Source organism: Phalacrocorax aristotelis, chromosome W (genome assembly GCF_949628215.1).
Source record: "Phalacrocorax aristotelis chromosome W, bGulAri2.1, whole genome shotgun sequence".
Classification (NCBI taxonomy): domain Eukaryota; kingdom Metazoa; phylum Chordata; class Aves; order Suliformes; family Phalacrocoracidae; genus Phalacrocorax; species Phalacrocorax aristotelis.
This window is the reverse complement of record NC_134310.1, coordinates 2,051,935-2,064,132: the sequence shown is the minus strand read 5'-3', so window position 1 is coordinate 2,064,132 and position 12,198 is coordinate 2,051,935. Positions and strand designations below refer to the sequence as shown.

The following is a 12,198-nucleotide window of genomic DNA, read 5'->3' as shown; positions in this document are numbered from 1 at the left end:
AACATAAAACACTGAAAGAAAAGGAGAAAACAATGACTATAAGCAAACCCTGAAGTTGGTGTTAATATTCTCTGTTCCAAACACTTCTTTTTTTTAATTAAAGCCTGTATACACTCGGTCATTTCAGCCCATAGCTAAGTAACTACTAAAAGGATATAGAAAATGGGCAGCCTACATCTTCTTCCACTATATCCGAATTTTGGTATCAATGATGAAACATGCTATCTTTTTTTTTTCCCATATCACCGTCTTCTGTTGTTCTGTAAGAAGCTAACAGACGGTGTCATTGAGACAGCGCTCTTTTTATTAGCTTTCCTCTTCAGGTTCCTTGGAAAGAAATGCTTCACGTACACCTCGAAGGAATCCAAAATTCCAGCAGTGAGCTGTTATCAGCCTAGCTTCATTACAAAGTCTTCCTGCAGAACTCTGAGAACAGATTTCACAAATAAAAGTAAACTTCATAAATGAATCCAACATTCTTAAATTCTATTATTTACACATCTAATGTTTTGGAGGTCTCGCTTGCTTGTTTGGTTTGCTCAGTAATCCAAAAGCAAGTCAAAGCATACGATCCAATATTCCGTATTGGCATCTGCATGGATCATTGGTAGGGCTGGTGTTAAAGGCTATTTCAGTCCACAGCACGAAATCCACCATTTAATGGTGAAACCCTTAGCAGGGACAGACTGCAAACCATTAGCAAAATATCTAGTTTCACCTTCATTTCAGTGTGAAGAAGAACTGCATTTTTGTGCTGAGATTAAAAATTAAAAAATATACAAATCAAAAAATAATCCAAGACAAAAAGAGGCAACTGAAAATAGGCTTCTTTTTTTAAAAAAACTAAAAAGTGTTTGACATTCTGCCCCATAGCTTTTGCTTCCAGGTTTCCCCACACTGGTGTGAAGGATAATAGACCTGCTCTATCTGTCCTTAACCCGACGTGACAAGGGCAAACGAAAAAGGCAGGCAGAGAGGCATCTGTCCGCCTTAGCTTTGGTTGCCGCTTCAGCCAAGTACTTATTCTGGACTTTTTTACATTTCCCTTATTCCACCACCCATTTTCATCGTCCTACTCCTCTTCCAGATGCTGCCACCTCCAGTCAGCGCCCAGTGACAACAGTACCTCCCTGTCTCCGCAGACGTACGTCTCTCCTTTGCATCCCACTACATTTATATCATTGCCAAGGCATCTTTTCCTTCCAAGCGGTGAACCCACCACCTGCCCTCTCTGACAAAAAGCAGTACTTTTTCACAGCCCATAAGTGCACAGCCTTCTATCCTTATTATTTTCACCCTAAATCAACCTCTTATCTTTGAAGTCATCCGACTTCTCCTCATTATTTTCTGACCCTCGCTTGTTCTGATGATGTCCCAGCTGTCACACTTGCTCACGATGCACCACTTGTGCAGCCAAGTTAACAGACATTACGACAGCCTGGTGCCAAGAATATATTCCAGGCAACTCCATTAGTAGCTTATGACAACGAAGAAGCCCTTGTTTTCTCATAACCTGTTATCGTCTCCTCTTCACCCACACCTCCACCACCTTACAAAACCTGTTGTATTTTCCATTCTCCAGCTTCAGGGGAATCTAAGGACACACAACTGAAAACGCACTTTGCTGAAGCTGAAGGCTAACAGATTGAGCAGCACTCCTTCTGCTGACTTCAGAATGCTAGTTTGGCACAAACTCTAAAATCTACTGAATTCTACTATGAAACTAAGTTTCATTTGATTCCATTTGCCACAAAAGCCCCTATCCTTAATTGTTAGAATCACAGAATCATTAAGGTTGGAAAAGACCTCTGGGACCATCAAGTCCAACCCCCAACCCAACACCCCCAGGCCTCCTAAACCACGGCCCCAAGGGCCACGGCTGCACATCCTTTGAACCCCCCCAGGGACGGTGACTCCCCCACCTCTCTGGGCAGCCTGTGCCAGGGCCTGACCGCTCTGGCAGGGAAGACATTTCCCCTCATCTCCAACCTAAACCTCCCCTGGCGCAGCTTGAGGCCGTTCCCTCTCGTCCTGTCCCTGGTGACTTGGGAGCAGAGACCAACCCCCCCTCACTCCAGCCCCTCTCAGGCAGCTGCAGAGAGCGAGAAGGGCTCCCCTCAGCCCCTTCTTCTCCAGGCTAAACCCCCCCAGCCCCCTCAGCCGCCCCCCAGCACACTTGTGCTCCAGACCCTGCCCCAGCCCCGCTGCCCTTCTCTGGACACGCTCCAGCCCCTCCAGGGCCTTCTTGTCCCGAGGGGCCCAAACCTGAGCCCAGCATTCGAGGTGGGGCCTCCCCAGTGCCGAGCACAGAGGCCCCATCCCTGCCCGGCTCCTGCTGGCCACACATTCTCTTGTTCTTCATTTCAGAGTTTCAACAAGTTCATATGATGCCAAAATACTAGAATAAGTCCATGCTCTGTAAGCCTTCTGGTTCAACATCAAAATGCCCACTGGCCTGCCATTGAGCTGCAAGGCTGCAATTTCTTCTAATACCGTCCAGACTCGTCATCTCGAATGTCAGACCTTCCCCCTTTTCTAAGAGGGAGATGAATACACGAGCTGGAAGTATTTGAATAAACTCAAAACTTTATTTCCACCTCACCTACATTAGTTTTCACATATATATTTTTATTTCACTACCAGTCCTGTAGTTGTTTCCATTTTCTACTCTGAAAGTGTAGACTGTCAAACCACTAAAGTAATGCCTTCATTTCTGAATCACTCCCAGATTATCTTCAATCTCTAACCTGCTCGTGCTGCAAAGCTTTCTCTTACCTGCAGAGAAAGCTCCATGAGGTAAAAGTCAAATAAAAGGCCTATTTGCAGAGGCTTTCTTTGAACATCTATTAAATAATTAGTATGCACTAATGGAAAAGAGTGAGGTTATAGAACCTATTTAAACCCATATGTCTAAATAAAAGCCTGCTACTCACACATCTTGGTTGAAACTAAGAAACGGCATGTTTTTGGTTTTTTTTGTAAAGGTGTTAAACCCAAGTTTAAGTTCAGACTTAGTTTTGTGTAGAAAAGAAAGGTGGAAGGAGAGGTGTTAAGCTTTCTTCTCCCTGAGAAGGCACTCCGGATGATACTCTGGAGATGTCTTAGAAGTCAAACTGAAAGGGTCGTTGAAGAAGGTTCAGACTTCGAAGGCACGCTTGCTGCAGAAGAGTTTTAGAGCGCATTGCTCTGAGTTCACATACCCTGAAGTTTCAACTGCTACAAAAGCCAGAAGCATGGACCGCTGCATTATTTTAAGGAAACATCACACAGATACGGGAGAAGCCAGTAAAATTTGCCCTCATGCACGTGTTCTGCACTTTTTATAGCTCTTTTAAAAAATGTGTTAACTTCAAGTAGAAGTTTCTGGTTTTTTTTTCCAAAGAGAAATATTATATTTCATGCGCCTGAGAGACTTAGTTCTACCCCAGCTGCCCTGCGTATCAGTACTTAAACTTTAACCTGTCAAATTAAACACCGTACAACGTTTTTCGACACAACCAATTAATGAAAAACAGCACACCTCAAAAGAGGTGACGTGCAACAACATCTAAAAACTATTCTTTCAATGCCATTATCAAGGCTCAAATCACTGTACACAAGATGAAATGAAGAACACAACCCTTCACCTCCAGCTATACGCCTGTGCAAATTCACATACTACACAGACTGAGGTTCTTAGTGGGTTGAAGGTGATTCTGTTCTGTAATGAGCTTGCAAGGAACTTTATTAAAAAAAAAAGGCACTTCTCAGATGTTTCCTGCAAAGCAGTAGAGCAAGCTCATTAACGTACAAGGAAGTTACCTTGAATTTTATCATACAGCAAAACCTACTTGATACCAGCCTACCCAGCCCCCTCCCCAGTTCAAAATGCACAGCAAGCTTACAGGCGAGAGAGTAGTGTGTCTTACTAAAACAATAACCTTCTTGGCAGACATTTCTGGGTTTGGTTGCTTTCAAAACAGTTTTGGCAAACTTCCTTTTTTTTTTTATTTTGAGTTTTCGCTTGCTGGCCTTCCCCATCAAACAGATATTTGAGGAAAATTTCAACCGCAGCAAGCTGGGTGCTCCAACAGCAGATGATAACAGCGAAAACACACCGTCTTCTCCAAGTTTAAAATGTCGGACTTTTCAAAGCAGCTCCAGCTTCACAGTTTTGCAGCAGTGGCTAAATTGATAAGAGACCGAGGAGCGAGAAGGTGTGTTCTCATGGCTATTGAAACTACGATTCATTCCCTTAATTTAGTATTTACACCCTCGACCGCAGCACTGCAGGGTCAGCCTCACCAAATCAGTCACGCCGCCCATCCCAGGGTGGCCAACGGTTGCACAGTTCCTGTTTTCTCAGGATCCCATCTGGCAGGCTGCAGTCCGACCTTGAGCCACACACCCAGCGAAGAGGCAGAAAAATGCAAACACTTTTGAAAAGGCAATTCAGATTAACGACATGTTAATTCCGCTTCCTAACAGAGGTAGAGAGAGGCAAAGGATTTCTACCAATCACTTCCCTCTGTAGGCTGGAAAAGGAGCCCAGGAAAGTAAGGAGATTGAAAATATAGCCGAGTATTTCCCAGCGTAATAGTAAATAAGAAATCCCACAATAAAATCAGTTGTTCAAGGGAACCTAGCACTGGCCAGCTGCAGACTACAGCCTCTGCGGTAGCTGACCTCTGAGGGAACACGACACATCTATTCACCACAATCTCAAAACTGCTCTGCAACTGTTGGAGGTATGTTTCCTCAAAGATTTGTTTGCAAATACTGAAACGCACTGCAAGACGTTTGAAGATTCAGTAAAGAAGTCACTGCCTGAACGGCATAACGTAACACATTCTCATGCCTTCAAAGGGGTTCAGCATTTGGTATCTAATATCACTTGCATTTTTTACACAATAGTAGATATAGTTTATACCACCACGCTAAATCACCAACAGCAGCTGACACCAATAAACTGTAAAAGGTTAATTTCTAGATTGTGATTTAATCTTCTATTTACGGAAATATTTTGGATTCGTTTAGCAGAATCTATTTGTTCCCTAAACAACCTGATGAGCTGCTCTGCTGAGACAGAACTGATTCATTGTGCCCTCATAAAATGCAAGTCAGAGTAACCACTATGGCTTTGTAATAATCATTATTATCGTTCAGTACAGGGTTGAATTCACTCTATAAAGAAAATAAACTTACTTTACACACTAAGAGCCTATCAGGCAGCACGGTTCAACCAGCATTCCTGATGCTGCACCAAACTTAAGTAGGGGAGACTGTTACCACGCATTTTTGAGGGGTTGAACTAGATGACCTCTAAAGGTCCCTTCCAACCTAAACCATTCTATGATTTTCAGAGATCAGTGCAAGTAACTAAGCCATGGAAATACAACATAACACCCGTTCTGCTTAAACTTTTTTACATTCTCCTTCCATCAGGCAAAACAAAAGGCAGCCAAAATATTCAGCCTAAAACCTAAAGATGGCCAGAGAAAGCCTACACGAGAAAACTTGGGCTAACTTATTTGGTATTATCATTAGCCTTGCGCTGGTTTTCATTTAAGTTTAGAAAAGCAGTATTAACTATAAACTCCTAACTAGGAGCAGCAAAGGAGAAAAGATGCAGACTTTCAGAAGAGATGAGAAGAACAAGACGGCAGCTGAAAATTCTCCTCAGTGAAGTCCAGCTCCAGAGGTGGCTGCACTGCAGAAAATAAGAGACATTAACAAGCAGCTAAGAGCAGCGATTTTTTTCTTGCACAGAAGGTGAAGTACAGTCTCAAAGTTTAGACCTCACTATTAGGACTTGTTCTATGCTCTAATGACCTTTGGAAACAAAAAGCCAATAAGCCTACATTATAATAGAAGCACAATCGAGTGTCACTGAGGAAGTCACAACTTGCTCAGTTTGAAAGATAAAGGTAAAGCTCTCCCTAAAAAGAAAAAAAAAAGGCACAGAATTAAATGAATCCTACTGTCACTGGAAACTCTCCGGCATTTATCTGACTGTCAAACCACAAAACAAACTTCAAAGGGATGTCTGTTTGCCCCATGGGTACACCTATGCTGGAAAAGCTTTTGTAGTTAAACTTAACAGCCTATTAGAATCCACTGCAAGCAGTGTCGACTACTTGGCTTTTTTAATCTCGACTAGAAAAAAGTAGAGTAGTTCTTGCTTGCCTTTTTCCCACGAAGAACAAATACATCAAACCAGAATATTAACTTGCTGCTGCCATGAAAGAAGTCATTTCATGCCAGGGTTTAAGAAACATTTTTCAACAGGTAAATGCTCTAGGGGGTTCTATGCACTAAGGGATTTTACCGACAAAAAAAGGGGGTAAAGAAAGCAGAAGCTGAGCTTTCAAAGTTCCCACTTTACTCAGGCTTTTTCAGGAGTTTGGAAGCATGACTGAGTCTTTTGACAGGGCAGCAGCACCCCCTACCTCATAGTATGCTGGATAAATGATACTTAAAATCATGATGCCAATTTACGACAGTATTAGGCCTTACAGAAATAGGTCACTACTAGGAGAGTCGCTTAAAAAGTGCTCTTTGTCTAGGTACGGTTTCTCAGATAACTTCTCTTACAATAAGGCAAGTTATGACAAATTGGAAATATGGCTCATACAAGCACAGCAGCTTGATTTAAAAGAAAAAAATGAGATGCATTGCCTTAAATGTAATATCCTGTCTGCAGGCAAAGTGAAAGAATACCCTCAGATTATCGCTCTGCAGATACGGGGAGGACACTATAACAGACATCGTAGCAAAGACAGACAAGCCGTTCAGAACAAGGACTACTTGAGGATGAAAAAAGCATTACTTTCCAGCTCGCCTTTGCTGTAAATTGAGCCAAGAGGCTCACAAAGAGAATTTCTACCTTCTTTAAACTAGAAAAGATCATGTATATTCCTAGAAGTCACTAAGAATCTCAAATCGATTCAAAAGAACCCTGTTTTGTCTCAGGACTATCGCAATCATCTCCTTGACTTTAATTTGTCACGGAGAATATTCCTTCCTCTTCAGACAGAACATCAGTATTTGCTACAATCGGCACTCGAGCTACAGGCACCGCATGCCAGGCCCATACTGCCCGTACAACCTTCCCGGAAGTTACCTGGTGTGGGGATTAAAGTCTAAACCCAATATTTACTCTGAGAATGCTGTGCTGGTTTTGCATTTGTCCTACATTCAGCATCACAATTTTTAATGCACTATTTCCTAGATCAAATAAGTTTATATTACTAAATATAGTCATTCCCTCTGCCCTCAAACTCGGCTCCAGAATTAGATTTTTCTCCTGCACCACTTGCAAGGATTCTGCAAGCCAAGCCAGGCCTCTGGTGTCACCCGGGCAAGCCTACTGCCCTCAAAACAAGACATGCACGGAAATCTCTCTCTTCTGTTTGCATAAAATTAAGCGACTGGATGTTCACGTGAATCATTCTGAAGACGTACAGATTTAAAATGCAATGTATCTTTTTGTCATCGTCCTACGGTTGCCAAAAAAGTGTGGTGTTGCTCTTTAAGAGGTCATGCCAGATCCTGACGACAGAGGCTTTCAGGGAATATTAGTCTCTATAAGGCACAGAAACCAAACCCCACTTCGTACCCAACTACATATTTCAACAACATAGTGTTTATTAACATACTATTTTATTTTTTTTCAACAAAACTAGAGTGACATAACTCTCTTGAATGTATTTGGCCTGCTCTACTTACTGGATCAAAACAGATTTTCATTTGTTTTAAATGTAGCAGTGCTGAAATCTGCCTCATAGCTATAACAGAATGAAAGGGGGGGGTGGAAGAGATAAATTTCCTATGCCAGTCCTGCCTGCAGCCATAAAAACATTTTTTATTTGTTTCACTCTGGTTGTGCAGAAGCAGTCCTGTTACTGAACAGAAGTTATTTCTCTAGACATAAATGACTACTTATTTTTCCAAACCTGTAATCTGTAGTGAAATCAACAAACTCTAAGCTATGACTCGCCTGGTAAGTTTTTTAGTTTCAATTTTGCGGTTGTTTGGCAGATCTGCATCACTGCTAACCATGCTGGAAGGCGTCCTAAAATTTGAAACATTTATTCCTACCACTTTCCCACATTAAAAAGACAGAATTCTAGAGTCGGTGATGAGCAGATTACAGTCTTGCATCTTCAACAAAAATTGCGTTAAAGAGTTTCTTAACGGGGTTTTAGGCCACGGCAGTGGCAAAATCTGAAGGATGAAGGCTCAGATCATTACGCAGAGTACTAACTTCAAAAGCCGTGTTTTGACCCAGCAGAGTATTTGTGAAGGATTTCCACCACTTTTAATAGCTTTTTCATGATAACCTCGAAGGTCAGGAGACTCAGGGATATATGTGAAGAGGGGCAAAAAACATCCTGCCAGAAACTACTGGAAGCGTTTTACTTTATCTGAGCAACCGGTTCACATCCTCCTAAAGCGTGACATGGTAAAATACCATAAAGCAGTCCTGAAACAAGCAAGTTTCAAAATGCAAATAAGGTAGATTGCAACACGTCTTAATCACTATTATTATTTAGACCATCACAGTAAATGAATCTTTGTCCAATCCCTTTTGGGTTTTTTCTAGCCTTAAGAAATCATAAAAACATAAACCTCAGGTTTTTAGTCAGCTAACTGAGGTGCCTTAATGAACTTAATGAGGTTACATATCAGTCTTTGCAAAGCAAAAACTAAAACCCAGAAATACTAGAACTTAACTGCATTTTTCCCCATGTTTTCATAGGTTAATTAAGGATCTGCAATGCATAAACCACCGACACCCCTATATTCTGATGGGACAAAAGTGGCTAAAAAAGTGTTTAAAAGTGTTTTTAAAACAGGTCATTCTGAGCAAATAGCTGAAGTTACTTGGGCTTTCTACAATAAATATATTCCAGCACAGTCAGCAGTGACTGCCTGGCTTGAAAAAAGTCTGGCATTTAATTCTGGAAAGAATAATCCTATGCAGAAAGTTCAATTTAGCAATCTGCAGGAAACCAGGACCCATCCAGAAAACAGGATTCAGTTCGTAGACTCGAGCGCAATTGTTCAGACAGGCTTCATGAGGCAGCACCGCGGAAAGGAAAGGCAGATGCAAAGAGAAAGACAGTGATGCCAGATGCTACCCAATCATCTGCCGCAGTATTAGCAGACGGTTGGGAGCGCAAGTCAGACAAAGGCGGTAAGACAAAAACAGAACTTGTCTAAAAAAAGTTTTCAATGGGATTAATTCAAAAAGCTCATGAAAAATCCACATTCCTCCTCCACATCTAGCGATCCTTTTGTCAGATGTTTCATTTTCTTTAGCAGCAACACGTGATGGGTCAAGTGATGCCATATTCAACACTGACAGAAACTGACTTTTCCGTGAGCTGGCATCTGAGAGGGAGCAAGCACGACTTCTCCCTCCTCCAGCTGAGCAGCAGAAAGACCGCGTCCGTTCACTGCAACAAAAGGAGGCTGCTAGGCCAGCTCGGAAACAGCAATGTTAGGGAGAGGTTTCAGGTGTGGTTCATCAGATGCATGTAGAGCTATAAATAGAGGTGCTGTGGGTAGGAGGTTAGCCGTTGCAGAAGACAGCTTCCTCTGCTGTGCAGCAGGCTGGACTTACAGAAGCATGGCCTAAGAGCAAGACTTCAGAATTTATTTTATTTCTGCCTTGAGAAAAGAACTATCTTTTCAGTTTCTGAAAGCAAGCAGGAGGGTGAAAGAAAATTAGGTTGCTGTTGCTTCTCTTGGTTTTATTACAACCTGTGCAGCAGTAATGAGAACATTTTGCAGTGGCAAGACTTTTCCAATTTTCACATGCTTTTAACTTTGTTAAAATTTCAACTGTTGTTACTAATGGGAAGCTTTCTAATTAATTCAGTGGGGGGGGGGTGTGTGTGCATGTGTCGCCAATGACCTAACTATTTTGGTAGGACGTCTCGGATACCGGTTATGGCAACTCTGACTTAGTTCAAATGCAGGGGGGGTGGTTCTCTTTAGGCTGATCCCACTCTTACCGAAAAGCCAGGCTCGGGAGGGTTGTCAGGCGCCAGCATGCAGCAGCACTGGCGCTCCTCTCCCAGGGGAACCCGAGGCCGGGGGGGCTCCTTGCAAGCCCTGCTAGCTCCCCAGCTGTCAGCCCTGGGGGCGGCAGGGAGCCATGGAGCATCGCTACAGGAGCCACCGGCTCCCCCCGAGCCAGGGGCACGGCTGCCAGCCCGGGACTCCTCCGGCACCGCGGCAGGAGGAGCCCCGGCGGGGGGAGGCCTGGCCTCCAGCCCGCCCTGCGGCCGCCGCGCCCCAAGGCCCCCCACGCCGCCGGCGGCAGCCGGTGTCCTGCGCCCACGGTCCCCGCCCCGCTGCCCCTGGGGCCCGGCTGCCTCGGGGCGCTGCCCGGGAAGAGGCGCCCCGCCGCCACCGGCTCTGCCGGCACCGGCCGTGTCCTCAGTGCGGCCCTGAGGGAGGGCCGCTGCCCGCACCGGGCCCTGACGGGGGGCATGGCGGGAGGGCACCGGACCCCTGACAGGGGGGCGCACGGCGGGAGGGCACCGGCCTCACCCTCTGACAGGGGGGCCCATGGCGGGAGGGCACCGGCCTCACCCTCTGACAGGGGGGCCCATGGCGGGAGGGCACCGGCCTCACCCTCTGACAGGGGGGCCCATGGCGGGAGGGCACCGGCCTCACCCTCTGACAGGGGGGCCCATGGCGGGAGGGCACCGGCCTCACCCTCTGACAGGGGGGCGCATGGCGGGAGGGCACCGGCCTCACCCTCTGACAGGGGGGCCCATGGCGGGAGGGCACCGGCCTCACCCTCTGACAGGGGGGCCCATGGCGGGAGGGCACCGGCCTCACCCCTTGACAGGGGGGTGCATGACGGGAGCGGACCGAGCCCCTCCGCCGCCCCCGGGCAATCGAGCAGCGGCGGGAGGGGAGCGGCGCCTGGCTGACAGGCGGGCGGCAGGAAGGGACCGGCTCTCTGACAGGCGGCCGCCGGGAGGGGAGCGGGACTCCCCGCGGCCCCTGACAGGCGGGCAGCGGGAGGGGACCGGGAGGGGGACCAGGACCGACCCTCCGCGCCGCCCCTGACTCCCTGGGGGAGCTCGGGGAGCAGGTGGCGGCGCCGGGGTGCGGGGCCGAGCCGGGGGGAGTCGGAGGAGCGCTGGCGCCGGTCCCTGCGCGGGCCGGCCCCGTCCCGTCCCGTCGCGTCCCGCCGGGGGAGCGGGCTGTCAGGCACCGGGCGACCCCACCGGCACCTACCTGAAGTAGTAGACATCGCTCTTGCCGGCGCTGAGGCCCGACTTGCGGATCACCTCTTCCTTCTTCCAGCCCGGGGGCAGCGCGGGGCAGTCCATCCTGCCCTGCTTCTCCATCCACCGGGCGCGGGGCCCGCGGCAGCGGCGGCGGCAGAGGAGGAGAAGGAGGGACGAAAGAGGAAGGGGCTCGCCCGGCGCCCGGCCCCCGGTGCTCTCAACAAGAGCTTTATTGTTCCCGGACAGGGCCGGGGCCGGGACCCCCTGGCGATGGCGGCCGCGGCGCGCTGCTCGGCGCCAGGAGCGCGGGCTGCGCGCGCAGCCGGCGGAGCTCTCGCCCGTCGCCCGCTTCCGCGGCCGAGCCCCGGAATCGGTGTCAGCGGCCCTGCGAGTGGGGCGCGGCGCGGCCTAGCGGGGCCGGAGCGGCCAGCCCCCGCCGACCATAGAGAGCGCCGTAGGCGGGACAGAGCGGCGGGGCGCGGGGCTGCCATCGCCGGTATCTGCGGGCGGCCGGGTGGAGGGATGGAGGAGCCCCTGAGCGGAACCGCGCCGGCAGGTGCCGGGGCAGGAGGAAAATGCCCGTCGCGTCCCGCTCGTCCCCCGGCCTGAGGGAAGAGCGGTGCCGGCGGCCGGTTTTGGGACGCGCTGCCGACAGAGCTGCCCCGCCGTGAACCTGAATTCACCCGTTTTCTCCTCAGAGTGTCCGTGAACAAAACACTTCCCTGCGTGTCCCCGTCCCCGTCCCCCCCCCCCGCCACGTTCAGTTTATTCGTGTCATCGGCGCTCCCAGCACCGCGCCGCTTCCCCTCACCGGGCTCCACCGCAGAGCTCGGGCTGGCTTCGCCCCCCGGTCTCCCGGCAGTCCCCGAAGGGAACCGCGGCGGGGTGCACGGCACAGCGCACGGCACAGCGCACGGCACAGCCTCCCCGTGTGCCCCCAGAGCCGGCCGCCCCCCCCCGCGGG

At 48.3% G+C, this 12,198-nt stretch overlaps 1 protein-coding gene across 1 annotated transcript in view; it reads right to left on the bottom strand.

The window, feature by feature from the left end:
* MBD2 (methyl-CpG binding domain protein 2) overlaps positions 1–11,968 on the bottom strand; it is a 43,084-nt gene extending 31,116 nt beyond the window's left edge. The window contains exon 1 of the mRNA XM_075077769.1: positions 11,242–11,968. Within this exon, the coding sequence (XP_074933870.1) occupies positions 11,242–11,354 (113 nt within the window). The 5' untranslated portion in view covers positions 11,355–11,968. The remainder of the gene's footprint in view (positions 1–11,241) is intronic.
* Between the last annotated feature and the right edge of the window lie 230 nt (positions 11,969–12,198).